Source organism: Anser brachyrhynchus (genome assembly GCF_964034855.1).
Source record: "Anser brachyrhynchus genome assembly, chromosome: 4".
NCBI classification, from domain to species: Eukaryota; Metazoa; Chordata; class Aves; order Anseriformes; family Anatidae; genus Anser; species Anser brachyrhynchus.
Genome location: NC_137698.1, coordinates 35,975,037 through 36,001,372, shown reverse-complemented (window position 1 = coordinate 36,001,372; position 26,336 = coordinate 35,975,037). Strand labels below are relative to the sequence as shown.

Sequence of the window (26,336 nt, the reverse complement as noted above, 5' to 3'; positions counted from 1 at the left end):
GCCATAACAGCAGCCACTTCACTTAAAAGAATGCCTCCAAAATCAAATAATCAAAAACTAACCAACAAATTAATTGAGTTGCAAAGGACAGAGCGGTGTTTCCGTACCATAGTAACATCACACAGATTCACTTCACGAAACCAAGACAAGACCATCCAAGCACTGCCCCAGTCCTGCCCCCTCCCATGCTTTCAGGTCACAGGCAGACCCTGGGAAGAGCAGTAACTCCAGAACTTCTCAAGAATCCAAGTGGAAAAGCCAAAGCACACCACATTGCCTTAAACAAAACCCTGACCAGAAGCAGCAAGGCACCCATTCTGTGGGAGCAAGAGGTCAAGGAGCTGGGTACTTACCCCCAGCAGTGATGGAGCAGGCAAAGGTGCAGCTACTGTCAAGGCCCAGGTGCCCTGCAGTGCCCCTCCATGAAGGGAGCAGAGGGTGCTGGGAGAGGTTTGCTTTAAAGGTGTGCACGCTGCTGACTGCTCACTTTCCCAATTCGCCACCTGGGTCCTCGCTGAAAGGAAATCTAATGTAAAAGCACTCTGAACAGTATTTCTTTGAGCTCTGCCCAGCTTTTTCACAACATTATGGTGACAGCCGCCCAGAATCCTTTTGGGCACCACTTGCCCATGAAGCCCTGAGGTTCATGCCCAGCTCCAAAACGGGTTACGCCACACCGCTGTAGGTTTCGGCTGCATTGTTCATGGTAGCCAAAAGAATGTGTGAAAGTGTTTGCAAAGTGACGCCTTAGAGCATTTCACTGATGGTACCGAAGAGATGCCTGAGCTTTAATATGCCAACCCATGCCTGCGGCCAGCTCCAGCTCATTGTCATTTTTGAAAGCAAACAAACTGCAGGGCCAGTGGTTTAAAGTCTGAGGTTCCTGTGCCAAACGTCTCCAAAACAGAGAAAACGCACGGGCGCGAGCTTTCCCTGACCGGTACTGACCCTGCCCGTGAGGCCGTTTCACGCGCAGGGGTCAGCGCTGCACATCAGGACACCCCGAGCAGGCGTAGCAAGCCGCCTGGCTGCGGGATCGCCAGCATCAAGCAGCGTAACAGGAGCCCGCGGGCAGCTCCCACTGCCTGTGCCACCTGCCTGGCCTTGCCCTTTATCGAGCAGGGCAGCCAGGCGTTCTCATGAGAACAGCCTTCAAGAAGAGAGTTGTTTTCACAGGAAATCACATAATAGTTCAAATGGCCAAAAGGGAGAGCGTCTCTCAGACAGGGTCAGATCTGCTCTGCACAGCACGACATAGGAAAAAAATCCATCCAGGCTGTCTGATGCTACCTGAATGTGGGGTGCCCAGCATCTGAAGGGATGTGCAGCTTACTCACTATCTATCTGTATTCCTGTCGTTTTGCCTTACTAAACCCGTTTTCTTATTAAGCTCTTTGTTGCCAGGCCTCTTACTGAACTCCAGAAAGAGCCCTGCACCATCCCTCTCCGCTAATCCCCACCCGCACCCCCACGCAGGCTCCAGTAGTTACCAAATAAAATAAAGTGGCAGGGGGTGGTTAAGCAGAATTTGTAAGAGAATGAGGCTCAAGAGGCCACGCTGTATTTTGCATATGTGTGTATGTGTCAGTACATTCCCACCAGTAACATCTGAATGCACTGCCAAACCAGTAAGTCTGACAGAGGAATAGCAAAACCAGCCGATGGAATAGAAGCAGAAGGACCTGCTGGCACTTCTGACCTTCCTCCTAACTAGACGTCAGAGAAGCATCCTGCTTTCCCTGATCTCCCCAAACACAGAGCCATAGACATGCATGGGTCAACCCTGAGATGCCAGTTTGTAGGCATTATTCTTCATTCTACTTGTGGGACTTCTCAAGGTTTTTACCAACCCCCTTCCCCATTTAAATGTTGGCCACTGCTTCCAGTTTAAAGGTGACACGAAGTACTCAAATAAGACAGTACTTCCAGCTTTGTGGGTTTAGTGATCAGTTCCTCGTGAGCCCGACTTAACTAACTTGCCACCTTCTGTCTCGCTAATTGATCAATCTGCTCCTTCTTCTCTAAGCCCCCAAAACTTCGTTCAGAGGACTGAAGTGGCTGCTGGCTGAGTGGGATGGACTGCTAAAACTTGTTTTAACCCTGATTATCTTGCAGTATCAGAGCATTTCTCAACCTGTCGATGAAGCAACCAGCATGCTCCAGTGTCAGCTTGGGGTTGCTTGCATCCATGCCCGCATTACAGAGTGATCTTCACGGTACTTCTCCACATCTGCTGCTCCATGCCTGCTGTCCCTGTTGCACTCTGCTGATGTGGAGATGTACAAGGAACCTGCAAGAAGGAGAATGTTTCTGCATCAAAGAGCCTGGACTGTTGCTGGGTTTACAATCTTTCTGTGCACTACGTTGCTGAAATTTCAAATTACACGGTCTATAGACTGTTTTAATTATCAAGCTATTATGGAGCATGTACAATTTTCTCTAATTCTATTTTGAAGCCTCAACTGAGTATTTTTCTCTTCTAAAAATCTGTAACACAAATGTTGCTGAGAAATCAATGAAGAGGATGTAAGTTGTCTTACATCCCCTCCTCTGTGCCAGCTTCCTACTAACAAAGAAATTTATGACAGGAAAAAGCCAAAACTCTTGCTAGTGACAGCAGTGCCACATGATCTTTCCTAGTCTGTGTCTGGGCCCCATCACAAGAAGGACATACAGAGCCTGGCTGAGCAAAAATGACTCCAGTAGGTCACAGCTCTGGCCAGAAAAGGCTGAGGCAATGCTGTCCTGTTGGGTGATGCAACCAAAGGCTACGGGGAGGACTATATTTCTTAAGGAAACATATGCCTGTCACTTGGCATTAGAGCCTGCAGCTGGGGGCTGCTGGTAGGTGCTCATGTCATGGTAATGACTGTGACGGGATTTTTCCATCTCTATCAGGAGGTGGTGGTGACGTCTGGTTTGACTGCAGCTTTGAAGCCACTGAGTTCTCCGCTCGAGAGCAGACAGCAGGGATGAACTCTGCGCCAGGCTGTATTTCAAACCAGCCCAGCAGTTAAAGATGTGCTCAGGCTGTGCAGATCTCTCTGACCTGGCACTGAGCAGAGCTGGTGTACCTACACGCAACACACTGCGTGCAGCCCAGTGCCAGCTCCGAAGTGTGCAGGGACAGCTCCGCGCTGCGTTACATCCCGTGCTGGTGCAGGTGGGTTGGTTCTGGTCTCATCGGTTTGAGGCTCTGCTGCTTTCTCCCATACATTTCCACAGAGAAATGAACCCCATGAACCCTTGGGGGCCACTTGCTTCAGGACCCCCACCACTCCCTGTGCTGCTGAAAGCCACTTGAGGCCTGGAGCTCACTGGAGATGGCACAATGAAAACACGTGCTCAAGGCAACCAGAAGCTGAAAAAGGCTGTGTGGTACTGTAACACCACACTATGACTCAAAGACACACTTACCTGCAATGCTGGTGTTTGGTGGATTCAAATGTTTTCCCTACACATGGGCAGAGGTCTGGAACTGCTTCCTTATTACACGGGAATTACAAGAAAGGGATTGTTTAACTTGGGAATAAGTTAGTAAGGAATAGCCAGAAGAGCCTTCCTCGTTTCAAGAAAGGATTAGGCACTATTATAGCATTACTTAAATGCATTTTTTTTTTAATATATAAAGTATGGGCAACTGCAAACTGAAATAGAAGCAATAAAACAAACTGTCCCTCTCCTTCAACTACTACAGCTAAGACTTTCTGCTTCTGCTGACAAAAAGAAGGAAAACTATAAGCCTTACATTATATCCTGAAAATCAGTGGATATAAAGCCTTTTTCACGTACAGATCTCAGATGAGAGGCTAGTACCATCAATTCCACACTTTCAAACCAGTCAAGCAGATGAAAGCTGGGCTGTCACCAGTCACGTCTCCCCAGCACCACACAGCAGCTTCATGCTAAGGCATGTATTGACCACCTCCACTCACTGCCCAGGGCAGGGTGTCGTGGTGTCTGCCACGGCCGAAGCACCTGCAAGAACACATTTGTCAGCCGAGGAGGACTCAAGGATACCAAACCCTCTTCATTCACCCCTACAACCGTAAGTGCCACAGCTGTCTGCGTTGCCCTGCCACAAGGCCAGGGCCGGGCCCTGTGGCACTGTGGGCACCTGATGCTGCCTCCTGAAGAGAAAATGGCCGCTGAGGTGGTCAGTGCCTTCATCCCTACCTGAGGCTGCAACACGCCGGCATTATGCTCAGCCCCTTCTAATGGGGGCTCTGGGGTGATGAGGATTGGGATTGGGATTTCCAAACAGGGCTGCCGGTGCCATCAGGGGCCTCCAGCAGCACCTGCACCAACCTGGCGATGGTGGCCACGAGTCCAGGCCACCACAGCACCCTGAAGAGACTAGGAAGACCCAAAACTGAGCTGGGAAGTCAAGGGCCAGGACCAGCACCATGGTTGGGCACTGGCACAGCTCAGGCAGGGCCCAGGGGTGACCAAGGACCAGGTCAGTCAATGAGAGGACATTGGTATGGCCAGAGCCACTTTGCTGTCACCCACCGTGCAGCCTCCTCAAGTATGGCAAAGCCGATCACAGGCAGGGTGATGACAGGCAACAGCGATGCTTTTATGGCCGTGTTGATTTCGTACTGGCACACAGACAGGCTGTTTATGCAAATCTGCGCACAGCACAGCCACAACAAAGCCCACTTTCAAGCTTTTTGGTTTGAGTGGGGTAATCCCTGGTCTCACCAGGGACCTGAGGACGAGGGGAGCGTACTTGGAGAAGCTGGCACCCTGCCCCACCCAGAGGGGTCCCAGGGTGTCCCACTCACACCCCATGGCTTGCTGCTGCCCCCCCCGCTCCCTTGCTATTTGCCTTTGTTTTCACTGCAGAAGCTTGGAGATTTTTTTTTTTTTAAAAAAGGGGGGAGGGGGGGTGGGATACAAAGGGGAAAACTAATGTGATTAAGGCTGGATTTGGGCACTGCCGGCGCGTTCCCGTAGGCAGCGGGTGTCAGCAGTAACAGCTGCTGCACTTCCCATTAGAGGAGAAAGCGAAGAACTTCGCTGACGGGATGCGTCGCCGGCAGGCTGAGGGACGCGGCGGCAGTGAGCGGGGAGGTGCGTGTGTCCTGAGGTAAGTGCGTGGAGACAGCGCGGACCCAAACCTGGACCCAAAACCAGGTGTCCAGGGCCCTGGAGGTGACGTCCCCGCTGCCCGTGAGTGTGTGGTGAAGGGCGCGGGAGGCAATGGGGGTGGGATGGGAAGGGGGAAAATGCAGCCTGGGGACCTCCCAAGGAGCAGAGCTGCTGCTCAGAGGTACTTGCATGAGCTCCTGAGAGAAATCTCACCCAGCAAGGGAGATTCAGGTGTATCTGGAGGGGAGGCTGGCACTAAGAGCATAACAGCATCCTGCCTCTAGCACAGGGGCTGGGGTGTTTGGCAAAGGCTCCTGTGAATCCCAGACCATCTTCTGGAACATAACTGATGGGAACGTGATGATGCTCGGCTGTAGAAAGTTAAACTGCATCCATCTGCGCCCAGCTTCATCATGTGATTTTTTTTAAGCGTCAGCTGGTGAGTTTCAGAAGTGATGTAAATGGAGGTGCAGGCTAGACCGCCTCGGTCTCTGATTCCTTTTGATGCATTTGCATCTAATTTGTTGACTGAGTGTAACGAAATCTAAGCCAAGAAAAGCTGCGTGTTCAAAAGATGCTAGAGTTACATTAAAAGCAGGGCTACCTGCTTTATGACACGTTACCACTCACAGTAAGCGTGGTGCTCTCACTCTTCATCTTCACTTTCTAAAGTGCAGTCTGAAAAATCGGAATAAAATACTCTTTCTAATCTGGAAATATGTTCTGTGCCAGCCACCAAATCTGAGTGACACGAAAAGCAAGGCATGCGAAATATTGAACTTCTAGAGTTCAGAAGAGGTAGAGGGTCCTGAGCTGACTCGTGAGCATATCCGCACAGAGCCTTCTCCTCCTGCTAAATATGACCCACAGTTCCGGAGCAAATCTCTCCCAGCTATTCACTCCACAGATGCTTCACAAGAAATGCATCCTCTGGTGGGGTCTCTTCCCTCCCAGCCCCAACAATTTACTTCAAAATGTGAAATTCTGTGGATTCCCAGAGAGGCTCCCTGTGCTACAGAGATCGTTTATTCCTCTTCGTTTAAAGGCTGTGGGAAAGGCTGCTCAGCTAATTCAAAGGCGACGGACACGCGTACAGACTGCAGCTGCCAGAAGGCACTGCTCTGAAGTGAACCTGCCTGCTGTCTTCCCGACGCAGCATGGAGGACGGGAGGAAAGTCCACCTGGTGATCGCTGGCTGGGTGTGCACAACCCTCTGCCTGGTTTCCTACACGGCTGCCTTCTCGCATGGCGCCAGTCTTTCCGCCTGTGCTGACATGATGCCCAAGCACCTGAGAGCTCAGCTGCACAGCCCCAGGAACAACTACATTACCATCCACACCAACATGTCCTTCTACTTCCCAGGAGACAAGGTTCCAGGTGAGGAACAACTGCTGATTTTATATCTTAGCCAGATCTTTCCAGTCATGGAAAAAAAAAAAAGTGGTTATTAATTCTAGCTGGTGGCAGTTTCACAGACTTTCAAATTACATCCACTTGTGACTCAAAACCCTGTGTACTGAGCTTTCTGGTCTGTGGTCCTGACTCAGAAGAGCAATTATTTAAGAAACTTTCATGCATCTAAAAAACACATGCTAACTAATCGCAAGCGATGACATTAATCTTTGTGAGGGATGGGAAGAGAACTTCCACGTGGCACTGCTCCAGGTGCGCTATGCTGTGTGTCTCATCACTGGGAACTGAATGTATTTACAGCTAGATTCTGTTTGCAGCACTTTGCCTAAAGCTTCCTCAGGTGGTGCCTGGCTCCAGATTTTCACCATGTCGCAGACCAAGTGGTTGCCAGAGCGAGCTGGTAGGTTCGGATGCTTTGGGTGGGATTTGTCTCAGCTGCGTCTCAACCACACAGGAACCCATCACACGCACTGGCACGTGAGAGGCACCTCCAGAGGGCAAGCCACCTTCTCTGCCTCTCATGCCTGCACGGAGACAGGATGAACCATCCCCGGCAAGGGATGGGCTCTCTTCAGGCCATGAAGGGGGTAAGGTGACTGCCTTGACTCTCAGGGACAGTTGGGCAGTATGACCCACCCCGAGCAGTGCTGCACCCAAGCAGGAAGCAGACAGAGCTGCGAGGTTCTGTCCTCCAGCCTGGCCATCTGCCCGTTCATTCCCATCCAAAATAATACTCCTCTGAGGGCAGCGAACAATCTTCTGCATAGGCACAGACCCAAACCTCGCGCCTTAAAAATGGCTGCAGACTGCCTAACGCAGCATGGTTAGCAATATAATCAAGGGGGAAAAAGACTCGAGCAAATTGTGCAAGGTCATATGGCAAAGTTAAGGGTAAAGTCTGGCCCCCTGAATCTAGCACATCCAACATAGATTGTAAGGACAAATATTGTAGGATGTTGGTTTCTTTTCAATGGCTTTATTTTGATTTCACAGTGCCAATGGAAATTCCATTTAAAAAAAATAATCTGAGAACTGCAAGACAGATCCCTTCATGTCCCATGTCTTGTCTTGCAGTGACGGTGAGGAGCAGCCGGGATTTCATGGGCTTTTTGCTTCAAGCTCGCAAAGTGTCTAACGATGAAATTGCTGGCACATTTGTCTTCATTCCTCCTGGTTCCAAGCTGCTGACGTGTTTTGAAGATGGTGATACTGTCACCCACTCGGACAAGTCCCTGAAGAGAAACCTGTCCTTCGTATGGAAGGCACCAGACCAACCCATTGGAGACATCAAATTTTTGTAAGAACATGTTGGCTCCTAACCAGAACTAGTTTCTGCGCAGTTTCAGGTTTTCTCATTTTTCAGTTTTCAAGGACTTGGCTGTACTTTTCCATTGTACTTGTCCAGCGTGGTGGTTTGATGTCTTTTGAACCCCATATAGCTAAATACTTATCAAATGATGCAACAGTGCCCCAGCTGGTGTATAAATCTCCATTTGTATCTGCTGGGTAGTGCTCCTTTTTATTTACATGGCCACTATTTTCTCAGAATAAATGCACTGGGAGATGACAGCCTAAGCACTAAGGACATAGAAATATTAAGGCACAAGGAGAGAACTGTGATCACTCTGCCTGCCTTTCTAAATAACACAGCCCATAGGACTTCCCTGCCTACAGGACAATGTCATATATCATTGCTGTGTTGATTTTTTTTTTAATTTAGTGGTTTTTTGTTTGTTTGTTTGCTTTGTGTGTGTGTTTCCTTGTTTTTATGTTAAATGCAAACAGAATTATTCCCAGTAGGATTAGTTAGGGAGCAAAACTTGGGGTCAAAAAACAGGGTCAAAACTTGACATTGCTGTTCTGCACCGAAGTCAAAGTATTTTGGTTCTGATCTGGAATGAAGTTAAAATTTTTCTAACTGGCTGTCTTAGAGGGAGAACAGTGATTTTTCATTTTAGAATAAATTGTTATGTTTTGACTTCACAAAATTGCTCAGAAGCTGCTGGGCCAGATCCCTGGCTGCTCCCCAAAACATAAGCTTCCCGGTGAGTGCCACGGCTTGTGCATCTCATCGTGATTCAACACAAATCCATTGAAACAAAAATATTTTTGCTCAGCATTTCCATTTTGCCCACTGCTTCAGATTGGAAAATATTATTAAAAACATGAAAAAAAAAGAAAAAGAAAGCAGATAAAAATAACCCAAATGCAGCAATGCCTAAACCTAGCCACCCACTGCAATTCTTCCTGCACCCTCTGGCTGTTGCCCCTCCAAGCTGACCGCTCAGAGCCTCTCCCTGCCGAGGCCAGGCTGTGCCCCCACACGCATGCCATGTCTCCAGCAGAAACCTCCAGCCGTTCCCTTCTCCCCTGCTCTCGCCCCATCTCCTGTGTCTGCTGTTGCTTCTGCTCTCAGATCCCCCACAAAATTATTTATAAATCAGTAAAATTTGGGCAGATTTAAGGCAGACAGCAAAAGGCACATCCTGCAAGGGTGACCCCAGCCACACCGTAAATCTGTGTTTCAAAACTTGTGTCATGGCATCTGAGAAGACTCCTTGCTGCACTTAAAAACCTCTCCCAGGAATCAGTCAGCCTAGGAAAAGCAGGGCTGTTTCCCCCTATCTAATTTTCAGAAGCAGCTGAGCAATCCGGGTTGAAATTCTCCAAAAAGATCCAGCTTGAATAAGGCTCTGGGGACGAATGGCTAAAGGCTGTCCAAGCGCAGCTTTGGCACCTGACAAAAAGCAGAGCGTGAGGCAGGCGCAAATATTGAAGGGCTGAGAAGACAGAGCGCCTGTGTTTTTTTCTACCTATTCTGCTGTTTGTACAAGTTACACTGACTTGTTTTAATTAGTAAATACCTCTGTTGTTTCCCTGCCTACGGAAGATTATATGTAGAGCTATGCAAACTTCTCCAAATGTACTCCTACCAACACAGCTAATATAATGGCTTTTTTTTTCTCTTCCATTTCTGTTCCCACACATTTTTTGATTGACCTTAATTATGAGTGATCCTTCAACCAGTATCTTTCACTTGGGACCTGCTATCTTTTATTTGTAATATAAAATGTGTGATGGGCTAATCCTTTAAAATATTTTTGTGCTGCCTTTAGATTAAAGCACTCCTTGTGATTAGCTAAGCATTCGGATCTTTTATTAATGGTACGGAGTGACTAAATTCCTTCATCATTATCTTTTAACAGCATCTCTGTAGTCCAGTCATACTTTGTTTACTGGGCAAGGATTGAATCTGCTGTTGTGGCTCAACAAGCGCTGAACACCACGTCTGCTGGCACCAAGAAGGCCGGCCCCCTGACATCTGCATCCTTGCAGGAACCCGATGACCCACGTGTAGCTGGCACAGCAAGCAAAGGTACGTGTTTTGTTGCTGACAGCTTCAAGCAGAGCATTTTTACAGCTTATTTCTTGCAACCACTGAAGACAAGTGTGATAAACAAGCTACAGAGGGCCATTTAACTTTTTTAGCTGCCAGCGAGATCAGCAATGGCCGTGAAGAACTTCCTGAAGTGAGGGTACAAGTCGGCATCCAAGGTAACAGAGACGGTCCCAAGAAAGGTAGCAACAAGATAGAGAGAGCTGCCAGATCCTATGACTTAAAACCTAAAATGCTACTGAAAAAACTAAACATACTTTGCCTAAAATCCCATCTCCTAAAGACAAGCAAATGTAGTTAGCAATACTGCCTAAATAACATCTCTAAATGTGACTACTACCCTTCAGGCATGTAGTTATTTGTATTTACGCAGCCTCTGATCGGTAAAATACTCAAAGAATTTACTTAAACTACAATCAGATGTGTTTCTCAGCCTTTTTGGCATGGCATCAAGACTGAGTTTTAATTATTTTACTTGAATGCCTTTTAGGCAGTGGGCTTTGCTCTTTACTGCTGCTTTACTCTCCATCTGGGTTCCTATCTAAATTAAGTGACTTAAAAAAAAAGTCATTGCTATGATCCTTACTAGTAAATGCTAGCACCAAGTGGGATTTGAAATAAACAAAGCAAAGAAAGTCGACTTCTGCTCCTCTTCTGCTTTTTGCTCTGTCTCCATGTCTTTCTTGCAAGGCTCCAGCTCTCCTGCTGCTGCCCCCAGCTCCCCCCAGCACACCAGCCCAGCTCCTGCCAGCCCGGCCGGCCTCACCCCAACACCAGCACCGGGGCCAGGTTTTGGTGCACACCCAGGTACATCGCCCACTGCCGAGCCAACGCTGTCCCAGACTTTGCTGGGCGCATCCAGCAGGAGCGGAGGGAGCAGCAACTCCAGCGGTCCGGGGCTGGAGCCATCACTCACCTTCCAAGAGCCGGGCACGGCCAGCGCTCTGCAAAGCCTCCTCTTCCAGGACTACGCCTCCAGCCAGAGCCCCTCTGACGGGTACTGCACGGACACCCGATGCGATAACTAGGCAGTGGGACCAGCCGCTTCCCCAGCAGTCTTGGGGAAGGAAATCAATGCTGGTTGCACTGCGGGTGGATGAGGGTCCATGGAGCAAGGCATCTGTGACTGCAGAGGGGATGTGAGAAGATGTTTGCTTGCTGAACTTTCCAAAAATAACCTTTTGGAGATGGCACACGCCAGACAGTAGCAGTGAGATAACTGAGAGCAGTCAGAGAACAGGCCTTCTGCTGATTAGCCCAGCAGAGCTGCCTAGCCAGGTGACTGAAAAACGTGATAAAAGCTATTGACCACAATCGATTGCTGAAATATTTTTCTAAAAGTGTGTGCAAATGTTCAAAGAAATGGTGAACTTAGCAGAGCTATTTCTCCACCTGCAGGGAAAAGGAAGAAAGGATTTCAGGCAATTATGAAATTTTGCCTTGAGGGTGTCTACTCAGACGTCTTAAAAGGTTCGGGCCATATGACCTTTCATGCAAAGTTTTATACAGTGGGTGTAAATGAGTAAATGAGGAGGGTAGGACTAAATGATCAGATGTTACTAAAAATATGACCCTGTATGGTGTGCGTTGACTGTGTGTATCATGAGGTTGCTCCAACAAGTGGCACTCTTTACAAAATGTGCATACTGTAGGCCCCAGGGGTTCTTCTAATGTGATCTGAAGCAAGAGATACTGTATATTAACCGTGTCTTTCCTGTTTCAATATTTTAGAGCACAAAGCACTGCCAGCACTACCAAACCATACCCGTGTTTGATGTGTAAAGAAGATGGGCAGGTAAGCACTGGGCATGGGGAGGATGTCCTCTGCAATGGCAGGAATTGTTGGAAGCTGGTGAAAGTTCTAAGAGAAGATGAGGATAAAACCTCTCTGCTACTTCACAGGACCAAGCAGCCTGCGTAGGTCTCCAGAGTGACTAAAACTACTTTGAGACTGTTAGGTTTTATTTCTTTAACCTTAACTTGGAATTGTTTTTTATCTCTGTCTTCTTTTTGTTTTGTTGTTGTTTTTTTTCCTTTCGAGCCTGATGCCTGGACTTCTGAGTCCTACTGCAAAAACAATGTGAGATAACTTTTCCATACGTAACCATGATCATGACTACAGGCTGCTGGATATGTGCATTTTATTCCAGTGGAAGGCTGAGCTATTCCTTTCCAGAGGTGCCCGTTACATTCACTGGAGGTCAAAGATTTCATCCATTCTGGTAAAAGCTGAGGATGCTTTCAGAGGGCAGTTCCACACCACTCTGTGCACACAACAAACCAGTATTCTCCTCAGTCTCCTAAGGGTGGTAGAAACTTTAAAGCCTGTTTCCTTGTTTTCCATCAAGTCAAAATGTTATTTCCTAATAGCACACTAAGTCTCAGAGTGCCCTCCAAAATGACTCTATTTCCCTAGTAGCATTTAGCCTCTCTTTCTGCCCTTTTTCTTTTGCCTTTTGAAGTAGTCACCTCCCTGTGGTGTCACTGCGGGCCTGCTCTGTGTATAAAACTTAAACATACAGAGTCTGCATGGCACTCCTGGGACCTGCACTGCTCCTCTTGCAGGGACAATGTCCCACCTGTCCCTGCAGGGTGACTGCTGGGGCCCAGCACAGTCCTTCTGTTCTCTGCTGTGCACCCGAGACAGCTGGGAGAGCTGGAGATGTCAGAGGGGACAAGCGGGTGAGGGCGCCTTTTGGGAAGGAGTGACCCTAGGAGATGGACGGACAGGTGCAAAGTGACAGCAGACGTGGGGGAGTGGTGGGGCTGCACTGAGAGAGAGAGCTGTGAGCTGGGAAGAGCATGTGGGTAAGTGAGTAGAGACACACGTCTGGCAGTGCTATGGAGAGAAGTGAAGAAATGGCAGAAGACGGTAACCAATGGAAAGGAAGTTACTGTGCAATGCAAGACCAGAAGAGCATAATGAAATAAAAATACTGAAAGGAGAGAAGCAGTACAAAGAGAAAGAAGAAAAATGGTGAGACAGGGCAAGGACATGCAAGGAAATTCCATTTCCTACAGTAAAGTCCCAAGTCCTGCGCTATATCCCTACGTGAGCTGACATTATGAGGTCTAGCAAACCATACACACGCAATATTAACTTTGCCCATCAGCTACCCTACAGCTTGCAGTTCAACCACTGAAATTCTTTTATTTACTACCTGTGTTTTACTAGCACCTTCCTTTCTTCAGAAATTGTCTCTTCCACAAAGGATGCTCTGACACCACCCCCGCCTCCCTTTGGGTCACAGCTTGCCAGGGTTCCTACCTCAGCTTTGTGCTCCTGTCACACGGCCTTCCCAGCAAGCTTTAGAAATCACCGGTGATGGGAGAGGGTGAGATTTTTCTCCGGTGTAATTAATGGATGTGTGAAAAAGCCTGCCAGGCTGGACAGGCTGGAGAGTAGCCAGCTACTAAGGGCCAGATCCAAATCTCAGTGGAGCCAAAGAAAAGACTCCAGTACATTTCACAGGTTTTAGATTGGGCCTCAGGTGCGCAGTGGGAATGGAAAAATTCTGTGGGGGCCTCCTAAATTGCAAGATCGTTTCACAGTTAGTCTTGGATGATATTTGCAGCAAAGCCTGGACTGCAGACCTGGCATGGGGTGGCTGTCATTTTGTGACTGATGAAATAAGGTGCCTGGCACCAAGCAGAGCCCCTAGAAATGCACCGGAGCAAGGAGCTCTATAACGTGTGGTTAAACCGTGCTGAAGGGCAGCAGATTTCAAACTGGCTGTGCAGACTGAGAAACCAGGACAGGCCTTGGGGAGAGTTCGCAGCTTTTACGGGACTGCCCCCGAATTGCTGATGCCAAGAGCCATCTCAAGCCTTCTCAAGGCCGCTCAGCTCCATGGCCTGATCCACAATCTCAGAAGGGCAACGCTGAATTACAGGGGGCCCACTGTGACCCCAATCACAAAGCTTGGCTGGGAAGATCACACCTGTCCTTTGAGCATGACCGTGGCATAACTAAAGGCAGGAATTAAGTGATTTTTCTGATAACAATGCCTGTGAAAAATACCACTACATCAACAATGGGAGCTGCAGACCTTTACTTATGCAAAGCAGTGACCTTCCTCTCTGCCTGTGCCCTTCATCTCTGCCCATTCAACACGCTTACCTTGCCCCTGCAGGATCAACCACCAGTGCCTCACCTCCTGTGACTACTTGATACAGAAAGAGCAGTTCTGAATCTAGCTTGTTTCCTAAACGCTACCGAGTAACACAGGGGATGAAACAAGAGTTTTTCCAAGGCCAGGGGATGCTTGAATCAGAAACAGAGCTGCACAATACAGTGGAGTTGGTAGTGGATGAGAATCTAATCCGCCTCCTTTCCGTTCCCTCACTGGATATTTTGTCATGTTTTTGCTTTCAAAGGCAAGCACTGAGAACGGGGCCACCTTGAAAACCTCCCTGCAGGCAACAGCGTCGTGGTCTGCCCTACAGATGCGCCATCACCTGGGTGAAGCCGCTGTGACAACAGCCTGGTTTGGCGACGCGGACACTACCAGCAATTTGTCGTTGGCTTCGAGGCGGATGGCAGAAAGCAAGCCGTCACTGCCGCTGGAGGAGGTAGGCTCCGTGGGCAAGGAGGAGGAGAAGGAGGTCAGAGAGGAAGCAGGTGGGAATACACTGCCGTGGGTGACCAGACCAGCTCCTGAATCTGCTGTTCCTGGCAAGGGAGAAGGCTCTCGCAGAGGGACCCGTCTCATAGCAGCCCAGCTTGGCATCCTCCTCGTCTGCACAGCCGTCCTGGGCCTGGCTCTGGCAGCTGGCTTGCGCTGCCTCTACACCCAGTACTGCCACAAGCGGACAGAGGTGTCCTTCAGCGAGCCAGGCAGCGACGTCGTCACCGTCAGAGAGAACGGGGAGATGATGCACTTCCGCAAGATCCGGGAGAACAGCTTCGTGCTGGTCCAGGCTGAGTACAACTGGGTCAGCCCCCCCAGCAGCGGGAAAAGGAGAATAATCTAAATGTTTGCAGCGCTTAAGGCAGAGCCACGTAGGTAAGCCAGCTGCCCGTAGAGGTGAAAATGGCCCAGATGTGCAGAACACGGACTCTAGAAAGCAGTAGTGTCGTTTGTGTATATGCACATGTAGAGGTAAACAAAAGTGACGCAGCCAGTTCAGACAGAGGTGTTAGTCAAAAATATCTAAGCTCCTGCTGCTAAGAAAATAAACGTAGATAGACTGTTCTGTGTTACACTTACCACAATTAATATTGTATATCTGCTCATTAACTGTCATTGCAGCCATTACACTTCCCCTGTTGCCTTAAGGGTGTAGCCAAGAATAGAAATTCTTCCTCTGCACTGTACTGTTGTCTCCTATTTAATCTCAGCAAACGTTTCAAGTGTTATATTTTCTCCTCCTTTCTAGGAACTAGAAACCCCTGATTTAAACAGCCATTCTCATTTAGAAGCTTACAGGTTTAGGTCTGTGCACTTGGTATGTCTCAGATGACAAAATATTTGCCACTAGATTTAAAGTTTCAATTTAAAAATAAAAAGCAATAACTCACTAGTGGAGAACATTGATCCAAAGGATGCTGAATTGATCTAAGGGAAAGAAACACAGGGTAGCCAACACCAGCTTTTGGGGGAGAAACATGCCACCTCATCAGGTGCAAATGGAAGAAAACCTTTTCTATCCATTTGCACCTGATGAGGAAGCTTGTTTAAACCTGAGAGCCATCATTTACTTTGTCTTTTATTTTGAGTCAGTTCAGTAACGCTCTGTGCAGAAACACACACTGAGAAGTGCCGTTTCCAGGTCACTTTGGAGGTCCCCAGCAGAGGCTGCATGGTAAGTTAACTGCATCCTTCTCTGAGTTTGCAAACTTCCCTCCGACCATGTGATTTTCTGCAGGAGGGCACTAAAACAGCCCTCGGAAAACATGAAGACCCTTGACACGTTCCAAGAAGGAAAGGTGATGAAGACAAGGGCAAAGGTTTGTTTTACTGAAGCCTTAAAAGAGCAAGAAGTAATCCTGACAATAATCCTCCTGAGATGTAAACTTAAGAGCCTTTCAGAGAGCAGTGATCCCCTCTTCTGGTGTCCTTTGCTATGGCGCAGGGGCTGTGGTCCACTGAGCTGTGTAATGCAGAACAGACTTAAACCGTGGTGCTGCAACTTATGTCCCAGCCCGCAATACTGCCCCACCAAGTTAGGCAGATACTGACGGGATCTTGACGGCTTACACTTCCTTCCCGATGATGGGGAGACCAGACAACCCTGTCAGCAGGGCAGTGTGGCCGTCTCCAGCTAGCTGGCCATCTTCATGCTTGATAATCAGTCAGTGCTCTGCTCTCACTTACTCCTTTGCACTGCCACTGACTTCAGTGGAAACATATGATCTCCTGTTCAGACCCCTGCAGGGTAACACAGCACATCTTTTGCTAATAGAGACTTCCATCTTGAGGAAGAGCTCGTTTCTGACCATACTGCTGCATTGTGATTAGCAACATGAAGCCTCACAGTCCCTATGTGGCCAAATTCCTGTCAAGTAACAATAAAATAAATGAGTAAGAAAATAAATGTACTCACAAATGCGGCTTGCAGAGACGACCTGGGCAGTCTTAACCACCGCACTTTGATGAGAAGGGTGGCTGCACCGAGGCACTTCTACTGCAGAGTAGCCAAGGTTAGGGGCAGTGCTGTAATTGAAAATACATTTGTTTCAGGACTCCAAAGGGTGTTAGGTGAATGCTTTTATGTTCAGTAAGTCCAGTTTAAGCACTAGCTACTAGGAACTTTATAGTTTTTTAAGCACAAGTCTAGACACACACAATGAAGTTCGCCTCCTATGTCATGCTTTAGAAAGAAATCATGTTTCTCTATCTCAGTGTTGCTGAACTGTCTAGTGACTGAAGCAGACTGCATTTAATTCATTGTTAATGCAGCCAAAAAATTCCTAATTAACTGAGAAAATAGGCCAACAAACTCTTAAATATTTAAAGAACTATCACATATTATTTTAAGAAGTTTCTCATGAAGGCATAGTTGTTTATAAATAAATTACAAATACCTATGTCCTCTTCCACTTTCTCTCTAGGTTTAATGTTATCAGACTGGTACAGCTTGAAAACTGTACCCTTCTTCTCCCCAGCACTTTCCCTATAATCCAGCACTGCTTCTTACCAGACTGATTGCAGAAAATGAAGGCCTCAGTCTGAAAGAGGGAGATGTTTGATTAGGATAGTAGCATTTCAGTGCTACTCTTGCCTTCTGCCAAACTCTACCTTCTGTTAAATTTATGCAGCTCTAGTATTATTAGTAGTAAAAACAGTAATGTTGTGTTCTGAGGGACACATCTCCTTTGAATTAGTAATGAGTTCTGCTACTTTGTGGACTTGGCTGAGACTGAAAGTGCTTGCGTTTTTTTCTTGACTTCTGAATGATGTTTCGCTTATTGTAGTTGCCGTGGCAAGAGGGATAGAGGTTTTATCCCTTCTTAATGCTGCTAAAAACACGAGCAATAATTTATTAAAAGGTCAATCATTCAAATGCCCCGCATTCTTAAGTGACTCACCTTTTAGTGAAATTAACCTGTGCTCATATTTGTAGCAAATTTAAGTGAAAAAAAAAAGTCAGACCTAGGGAGAGAAAGACACAAACCATTCTAATACTTAATAGAGTGAGAAGTGAAAGAATTTCCCTCTCTGGGTGTATGACTGTGTTGGTCACAAATGCAGTCAGTCTGTTGGCTTTATTTCAACAGTGGGGGATCTCAGTTCCTCCGCTGCAGGTCAGCCTGAAGTAGTCTGTGGCCCACGTGAGGCCGCCATCCCTCAGCCAAGTGACAGCGCTTTGTCTGAATTGCTGACAGAAGGTGTCAGAGGAGCTTCCATTCAGCTCTAATTCACACCCATCCTAAGTCTGTCTCCCCACCAACCGAACAGGCATGAAACACAGTTTTAGCAGTGAAAACTCCTATGGCTGAAATACTTTGTTGTTGTTATGATGTATAAGCTATCCTAATTTAAAAAAAAGAAAGAAAAAGTTTTAGAAATAACTACTCTATGGACATGCCCATTTATTGCTCCCTTACTTGCATACTCATTTTCCCATCTTGTGTCACTGTGATTCCCACTTTCTCCCTGCTTCATTAAAAAAAAAAAGAAAAAGAAAAAAGCAAGCACTGCCCCCAAATCATCAATCCTGTGTATTGAACATGTAACACCATCACTTACTGATTCTTATTGCTTTTTCATGGTATCAACACCAGTTTGGATCAAGCCCTTCTGTGACTCTGTTCCCCTCTGTCTGGGAGATGATGTTGTCTCACACTACGCTGCATCTGCTCTATTAAAAGATTTCTGACCCAACTCCAGTTAGCAGAGGATGGCAGCCCTCCAATACATTAGTGGCATTAAACGTAGTGCAGAGAGGTTACATTAAGCAGAGCGTTTGGCCCAAAGCTTGGTTAAGTCATCACGGACATTTCCTGCACTGGTTGAATTGTCACTCGCGAGCAAAAAAGCCAAACATGCACTACTTTTGTCAGCTCCAGAATGGGTGACAAGACTCACGGGAAAAGCCCAAGTGTGGAAGCTCTCCTTTGTTGAGGTAAACGGGAGCTCTTCCATCAACCCTTTTTGAAGCCCGGGTTCAAATCCCTGCCCCAAGCGTGAAACCTAATGCCCACCCCTGTGGGCCCAGCTGCAGCGGTCACCAGGGACGTGCGAGCTCAGGCGAACCTCTGCAAGCTCTGTTCTCAACGGAGGCAGCGCTCTCCACAGAGCAGAGCTGGGAGAGGCCCTAGGTGTTACGGAGATCTGGCAGGATGGCTTGGCCAGCTCTTTTGGCATAGTTTCTGCAACTACTGGAGACCACATAAACTAAGGGAGGCAAAGCAGCTAGGCCAGGAACCCAGAGGCTAAAACATTCAGCACGTCCCCACAACAAACTGAACACAGGGAGAGGTGACAGTAGCTGCCTTGCTGAAGGGTGAGGTTTTGACTTCTCTCTCACCTCTGTGGGTTCACCTGTGCTTCAGCCATCTCCTTGGTCTGCAGATGTATGCACCTTCCCACCCAGCTCTCCTGCAGGATCTGGGGAGTCACAACCACCTTGGACAATGAGCTTATCTGGAACCTCTCCCCAGCCTCCCTCCCACCACTGAATCATTTCCCCCTTTCACGTCTCATTGCAGAAGTGCTCTTTTCTCATTAGTGTATGCGTGACTCTCTCAGTAAACCATTTTGTTATATGATGTATGAAGGATCATGTCTCAAACCACATTTTACTGTATATTTAAGTGCATGTTTTGCTGATTTACTGCTGTTCTAGAGAACATCTCCTTAGCAGGGCAGGTCCGTAAAGGATGTATCAGCTCTGACTAATGATTATTAGTACATCCCAAGGTTATGTACTACAATCAAATAATGCGCAGAAGGGAAGAGAGACTCCAGCTTACTAGGCTAAGGACAAAGATCACAGATAGTCTCTTTGAATCTTCAGATTGCAATATCCATTACAGATTGCCACCTTCTAATGTCAAAGCATAATTTGTTGTTCAGAAAATGTGTCCCTATTTCAAAGGCAAGTCAAAGATCAGACTTGCTGTATATCAGTGTACGCTGATGTACATTAGGAAGTGGTGTCCAGGTACCAAGGACATTATGCTGTTGGTATAGAGGGAAACACAGAAGATATGACTTGCTGATCTTTATTATGCAAACACATGGCCCAAAGTGGAAAAATATTTAACCCAGTCAAGTAAAATGTCACCAGTAATTCCCAAAGCTTAATGTAGTACAAACACTACATGTCAGACAAGTTAACTGCGATCTTCTATGCTGTTATCAGACATGGCAGGCAGACCAACCCTTTGTGCTGAAATTTGCTGGGAAGGGTTAAAGATACAACAACAAATAAGAGAAACTCTCCTGTGGGGAAAGCATAGCATGTTCCTTTCATACACCCGGCCAATTAAGTGGGCAGTGTGTCACGCAGAAACTCTGGCATAACTCTCTAGCTCTTGGCCAAACAAGCAGCAAGCATTTTGTTTCCAGCCTTACTGTGGATGCGACTGGCACTTGCATCTACTGCAAGACATATGTGTACAGTGCACAAGAGAAGGAAAATGCTCTCACAAGCTAGTTTCTAGCCTTTTAAAAAGTGTTTTATGAAAGCTTCTCATGCATATCTTTCCAAACTAGAAAGAAATTAAAATAAGACTGTGATTGCCACCTTATGTATATTTCCTATTTATTTCTAACAGAGGTAAAAGTGACCTAGAAAAATGCTTGTGCAGGCTTTCATGCTCACATCTGTGACAGTCTGTGCACCCTGGTAATGAGAACATTTTCCACTTCTAGCATCTAGCGCAGCAGGGCTCAGATCTGGGCTGCAACTCCTAACGCTATTGCAATAAAAATAACAGAGTACCTGTTTGACTCTTGCTTCACTCGGACGTTTGATCTGTGTAGCTCTTCTGTTGTTTGAAGCAAGCCAGTTATCGGGTGCACACACCAGAATTAGGGATGAACCTCAAAAACCACTGCTCACCCAGCCGCATGCCCTCTCAGCTACCTGTTACGACAGAACAAGAAAGTTAGCGAAGGGGTGAACGTGAGGAGGGGGCAAAAGCCCGCCCTGGAGCAAGGGCCCACCTGCGGCCGGCGATGGCGGAGGGGCACACGGAGAGGTGGGCGCTGTGCAAGGTTTTTTTCACCGACCCCCGGGCCCGGCCTGCGCGGCCCCGCGGCGCCGCCAGGGGGCAGCCTTGTCCCGCCGATGGCGGCGGCGGCTCCCCCGGCCCGGGGCCCGCAGCACGGTGCCCCTGTGGCGGTGCGGGGCCAGGCCGCGGGGCCCGCCGCCATCTTCCGCCCGCCGGCACCGAGCCCGTGGGGAGCCCCCGGCGAGGGGCGCGGAGCCCTGGCTCACCTGGCGCCTCCCCGGGGTCAACCCTGTTAAACCAGGCACAGGTTGAAGGCACAAATTCATTCCTAGAGACCAAGAGTCCGGGCTGACCCGCCAACACAAAAATAAGGCCCCAGACAACCCTCAGTCCAAGCCCGTCTCTTCACTTCAGGTCAAAGTACTGACTTGACTTTTGATTTTTACAGCACCACTGTCATGAGTTTTAAGCTATAATATGCACAAGAGATGAATAGCACACTTAGTGGATTTATTTGGCACGGCCTGTTAATTCTTTCTGGAGCAAATTAATAATAATTCTCATCTGTCAGCGTGAATTTAATGCAGGCTAAAAAGTCATGGGAAGTTTTCTTCAGATGGAAGTCCATTCAAAACAGAACAAAAAAGATGACTGAGAAAAAAGCTTAATAAAGACTTTTTAAAACGAAAACCACTCAAGGCTTGACTGTTAATCAAAAGAACATTACTTACCTTACTCAGCATCGCTGGAACCAGAAGCTGCCAAAAGGTTTTAAAAAGGCACCCTTTTGTCTTTGTTTACAGTCATAATTTATAAAAGAGTTCAGCTGAATTATTGGCTATAAATACTCTTTTCTCTCTGCTAATGTATTGTGCTTCTGGGATTTTGTTCAGAGCAAACATTTTGTTACTAAGACAATAAAACCCTAAATTTGGGCTTCTGAAAAAAAATCAAACACGTTCCAAACAGCAGTTATTCAAACAACACTGCTATACCATCTTAACAAAATAAATTGTGAATATTTTCACTGATATTGAAAAATGCATTGAAATTTCTCACAAAATTTAATTTTTAAACACAGAAAGCTGCTGCTTGCAGTACACTGGAGCATATTTATTTATAAGCCAAAGCTAAAAATTCAAATGGGATGAATTACCAGAGAGAGTTTGCTGCCAAAAATAATAGTTAGACAAGCACAACTTCTTATATACATGCAAAATTTTAAATTACAGAACATATAAGGTAGTGTAACACATACTGTTACACTGGGAGGGTAGTTTTTCTACATGCAATATGCACCTTACTTTAAAAAAAAAAAAAAACACTAAAAATCTGCCCAGGAATGGTACCAGTAAGATTTGAATTTTGCTGTTTTTAGAACAATGCCCTGTTAGATACTTTAAATGAGATTATTTGGGCACGTTTATATATGACTGTATAACAACACACAGCTCTTTATGCCCTTCATAAGTGGAGAGATTATGTGTTAGCGCCGTGCATCACAAATACACGCTACCCGATCTGAAACATGATCAGGTCGAAGACTCCACAGACTGCAGCACTTCTGTTCCGCTGACTCACAAACACCTCATGTATCACAGCTCGGCGATGTTTTTACATTGGGAAGGGCCAGAAGGAGAGGAGTTTGTAAACACAGGGTGGCACAAATACGAGCGCGCTGGGGAAGTACTGCTCCCGCGTTGCTGTTAATGTGGCTGTGGGATTTGACTCCGGCTTGGAGAAAGAGCCGTGCTCGATGCTCGTAGGCAGCTGAGCTGAAAAGACACAGACTTCCCACGTTAACACTCAATGAGCTGCATCAAACAGAGTTACTGTATTAGCTGGCTGAAATTGTCATACTCTTATTTTTAGTACACTATATTATGCCTCTGGGATATATTTTATTTATCGAGGAATTGGACCTAAACAGAGATGTTATACCATTTTCCTAAAGGGCACTTCAGACAACTCTGCGAGTACTTGAAAGGCTGTACATGCGCTCTGGGGAAGGGGCAGAGTGAATGCATGAGTCAATACTGTACATGCATCTTTCTGACTCCTGAGCTACTATTTGGAAATTACAGTTTATTTCTCAGACAATCTGAAACAGAAATATATAAAATATTTCACTGATAAAAAAGATTCTTTGTAATTGTTATAAATATTGAGTTCCTCCTGAAATGACTCTAATTTAAAACAACATCATGAAACAGAGCAGGCAACGATTTGCTGAAGATCTTGGCAAAATATATCACACCGTAATTGATACATACATTTTACATACTGCCGTCAGCACCAACACTGGGTGGAGGCTTTGGCTCTGGGGCATCAATCCAGACTTGAATCCCGCTCATTTTACAGCAACGCTACGTTGCATCGGACAGCTAAGAACGCAGAGGAGGATTAGACTCTGCTCTTGGAAAAGTGTAATCTTGACTCTGGATTTATTTCCTAGAGAATCCTTTGATCCCTGACTGAGATGCAATTTTTCCAGAATCCTTTAGCTTTAGCAGCTATTTATATATACAGCCTAGACTGCCACCAAGGCTAAAGGAAACAATCAACAAAGGTGGGACTGCCCGACGGAGCAGCAGCCACCGCAGTAGATCCGACAGCCAGCTGCAGGCCCACACGCGTGCCGGCACTGTGGCACAGGGGGGCTGCGAGTCCCGATGAAGAACATAGGAATCGGAATTTGCATGTCTAAAGTTCTTCAGTGTTACGTTGAAGAGACAGGGGAAAAAAAGACATGTTATTGCAGATGTCATCAAGCACTACTGGTGAGATGCAGAACTATGTGGGGAAGGCCCCAGGAAATGGGGACATCACAATTTAGGAACATCGGGTATGGGCTGTGCAGCAGACAAAGGATGCTGATTGGGAAGGACTGCAGTCACAATGCTAAGGAATGGACAGAGCACAGAATTGCAAAAGCTTTTGTCAATAGAATTTCATACCCAATTATTGTCACGGGACTCTCAAATTTTATTTTCCACAATTCCTCTGGCAAAAGGCCAGTTCTCACATGACCTCCATATTTTTTTAAATCATATCAATGAAATCATCTTTCCTTCAAGGCAGCCCATTTTCTTCCTGTTAAGAGTTGATTTCCTTGAGAATTTGGAACCATCTCATAAGAAAACTGACCATAAATAGTAATTTTTCTCTTACAGAGATGAACATCTGCATGCTGACATCTGCAAGCCTTTGATTTCATTACAATTATACTCACTGGAGACCACCCATGGCTGATGCTGTCCAGAGAGGGTTTTTTCTTCTTCACTGGGTGAAAAATGGTTTTGCCAGGCGGCACCTCTGAACACAGGTAAAGAGCAGACAATATGCACCCGCACAGGATGCCTTGGAGACAGACGGCCTCTTCTGTGTGCTGCGGCTACTAAGTATTGGCTGTCTCTCTGAGCAAGGATAACAACGAGTTCCTAATCTCTTGCTTGCTTCCAGTCTGGGCTAGCAACACAGAGCCAGAGCTGATTTGGACCTATCAGATATGTTAAGAGTTAAATAGGTTATTTTAATAGCCATGTAGTTCTCCTTTATTATATTGCTTTTCAGTAAGAGCTTGCACTGACTTTTGTATTTTTTTTTTCCTTAGGTAAGCTGAGCTCAACTTCAGGAGGAATACTGAAATCTAGGAACGGTATTTCACTTAGGGAATGCTGATGTTGGGATCAACTCAGTGGGGCTCTTTTCTGCACAAAGGCCTTCAGTCTACCTGCCCTCCATGCCCAAAACAGCAGTCAGCAGTGTAGGTAGCAGGGAGCAGAGTGTGATTCAAGAGCAGTTATTGCTCATTTCCTTGTCACTCTTATAGGTCACTGGCTGGCAGAAATCTCTACAGAAATGCATCTAAAAATATTTTGAAAACTTGGCCTCCACTGATGAGAAAATTAAGTGGTGACTCATGCTCCCATCAGCTCCAGACTTGATTACTGCAATTTGATGGACTGAGAAGCCGATATTCCACTGAGACTGCAATTTGCTTAGGGGGAGCAGCTGAGAGGCCTCATTGGCACCAATTGCTTCCAACACATCTCTCTTGTCCTTTTAATCACTAGCAAATTTAATTTCACTTCTCACTGAAGATCTCACTCTCCACCTTTCTGGCAAAAGAACAATTTAGAGGCTGATTTTGTGACCTCTGCTACAGCTCTGCATTCCAGAATGAAGCAGACCTGCCTGTAGCAATGCCTTGCACCTCCGTTTCCTGGCATTTCCTTTTCTACTCCTGCAATCTACACCCACTGGATAGTACTTGTTCCTACTACTCACGATTACTTACCATCGGGTAGGGTGTTCTCTGCTGAATGAGAATTGTAGAGTAACTGTACATACAAATTTCAAAAAAAAATGAATTCAGAATGCCTCCTCAAAAGAGCTCACAGTCTAACGATAGCAAGTGATACGTGGTTCACAAAAGAAAACTGCGAAGAGAAGACAATCTCCCTCTTCAGACATTGTGCCAGTAAGACGCCGTACCTTTGGTCTGGGAGACTGGGGCTACCCGTGGAAATAGGGACAAAAGGGATTAGGTTTGTTACATGCTGGAAAGAGCAGGCCATCAAATATAAAACATAAAATACTCTTTATTTAACTCTCTTCATAGGCTACATTATCACAGAGCATTGTTAGAACAATGGCAAGGCTTTTCATACAGCTTCCCTTGGGAGACTACTCCACAGCTTAACAGCCTTTTCACTGGAGATGTCCAAGTGTAACCAAGGACAGAATTTAGTCTCTTGTCTATTTAACGTGTTTGCAAAGGTCTCTGTGTGTTTCTGGCACTTTATAATAATAGTAATATAAACACATTTGGATTATAACCGAATGGTGAAACCGTGATTTAGCCTCTTACTGTGTTGTAATTCCCAAATGCATCAACATCTATTTAAGTGCAAAATAGTCCACAGTTTACAAATACAATGCTGTGATCATCTGCTGTAAAGGTTCTGTATAAGATTATGATTCAATACAAAAGACGATTCGGTGTCTGAAATTTCATTTTTAATGTCAGAATAACAGCAAAAAGAAAAAAGTCTCTCTTTCTCCATATGCAAACTTGCAAAAAATGTATACCAGGGACTTGGTCCTTTCTAGTATTTCTACATATATAACTGCTCATATTTTATGCACGTATGCACTTACACATAAATAAAAGTGCTTGCAGACAGACAATATTTCATCTTTCCTTCTAACCTCCTGCTGTCAAGATATTTTCACAGAAAACCATACACAAATAAAAGTTCCTCTTTCTCTGACTGCTAGAATAACTGAGGGGACTACTTCTGTAAAACTAAACTGCTAGATTACTCTCCTTTTGGTCCGTGAACAAGCACAACTGCCCAGCTTCTGCTGAGACTGTGGCTTTTCTGTCATATAACCTATTCACACGAGCTAAAGGATATATAAGAAGAATTACAACCAGAAAATAAAGATCTTAATTTTAAATATGTAAAAAATGATTTATCTTGGACCTATTACTGGGGTCATCATAAGCTTCTCAATTTACTGCACAAAAGGGAAAATTAAATGTTTGAATAACTCAACACGAGGTGGCAAGATTCCCTGTGAACTCTGAAGTGCTGTTTTATTGTCTTTTTTTTTTTTAGCTCTGATAACGTTAGACAGGATTACAGATATGTAAAAGCTAAGTATTAACAATCAAGAAAATCCTTATGTTTTATACACAAAGTCCTCATTTGCCACCAGTTTTGCCTGATTATGTTCTATACCGAATATCTCTGTTAAATTTAAGGGTAAAAAAAAAAAAAAAAAAAAAAACGTTTCTAA

At 46.1% G+C, this 26,336-nt stretch overlaps 2 protein-coding genes across 4 annotated transcripts in view; one reads left to right on the top strand and one right to left on the bottom strand.

Moving 5' to 3' along the window:
• The first annotated feature begins 2,285 nt into the window (after positions 1 to 2,285).
• REELD1 (reeler domain containing 1) lies at positions 2,286 to 26,336 on the top strand. Of its 3 annotated transcripts, none has more exons than XM_080588669.1 (8): positions 2,286 to 5,092; positions 6,140 to 6,471; positions 7,582 to 7,804; positions 9,714 to 9,883; positions 9,997 to 10,062; positions 10,595 to 10,901; positions 11,636 to 11,699; positions 14,282 to 26,336. In XM_080588669.1, exons 2-8 carry the CDS (start codon positions 6,252 to 6,254, stop codon positions 14,876 to 14,878), a joined length of 1,647 nt encoding a protein of 548 aa, XP_080444795.1. In that variant the 5' UTR covers positions 2,286 to 5,092; positions 6,140 to 6,251; the 3' UTR covers positions 14,879 to 26,336. The 3 variants fall into 3 exon arrangements, with proteins under 3 accessions (XP_080444795.1, XP_080444794.1, XP_080444796.1); XM_080588668.1 differs by having other exon boundaries at positions 2,286 to 5,175; XM_080588670.1 differs by lacking the exon at positions 9,997 to 10,062 and having other exon boundaries at positions 2,286 to 6,471.
• SLC10A7 (solute carrier family 10 member 7) overlaps positions 21,621 to 26,336 on the bottom strand; it is a 151,915-nt gene continuing 147,199 nt past the window's right edge. Inside the window, exons 15-17 of the mRNA XM_080588679.1 lie at positions 24,829 to 24,871; positions 23,761 to 24,027; positions 21,621 to 22,303 (exon numbers count right to left, since the gene is read on the bottom strand). The gene's annotated coding sequence lies outside the window, so the exon portion shown is untranslated. The remainder of the gene's footprint in view (positions 22,304 to 23,760; positions 24,028 to 24,828; positions 24,872 to 26,336) is intronic.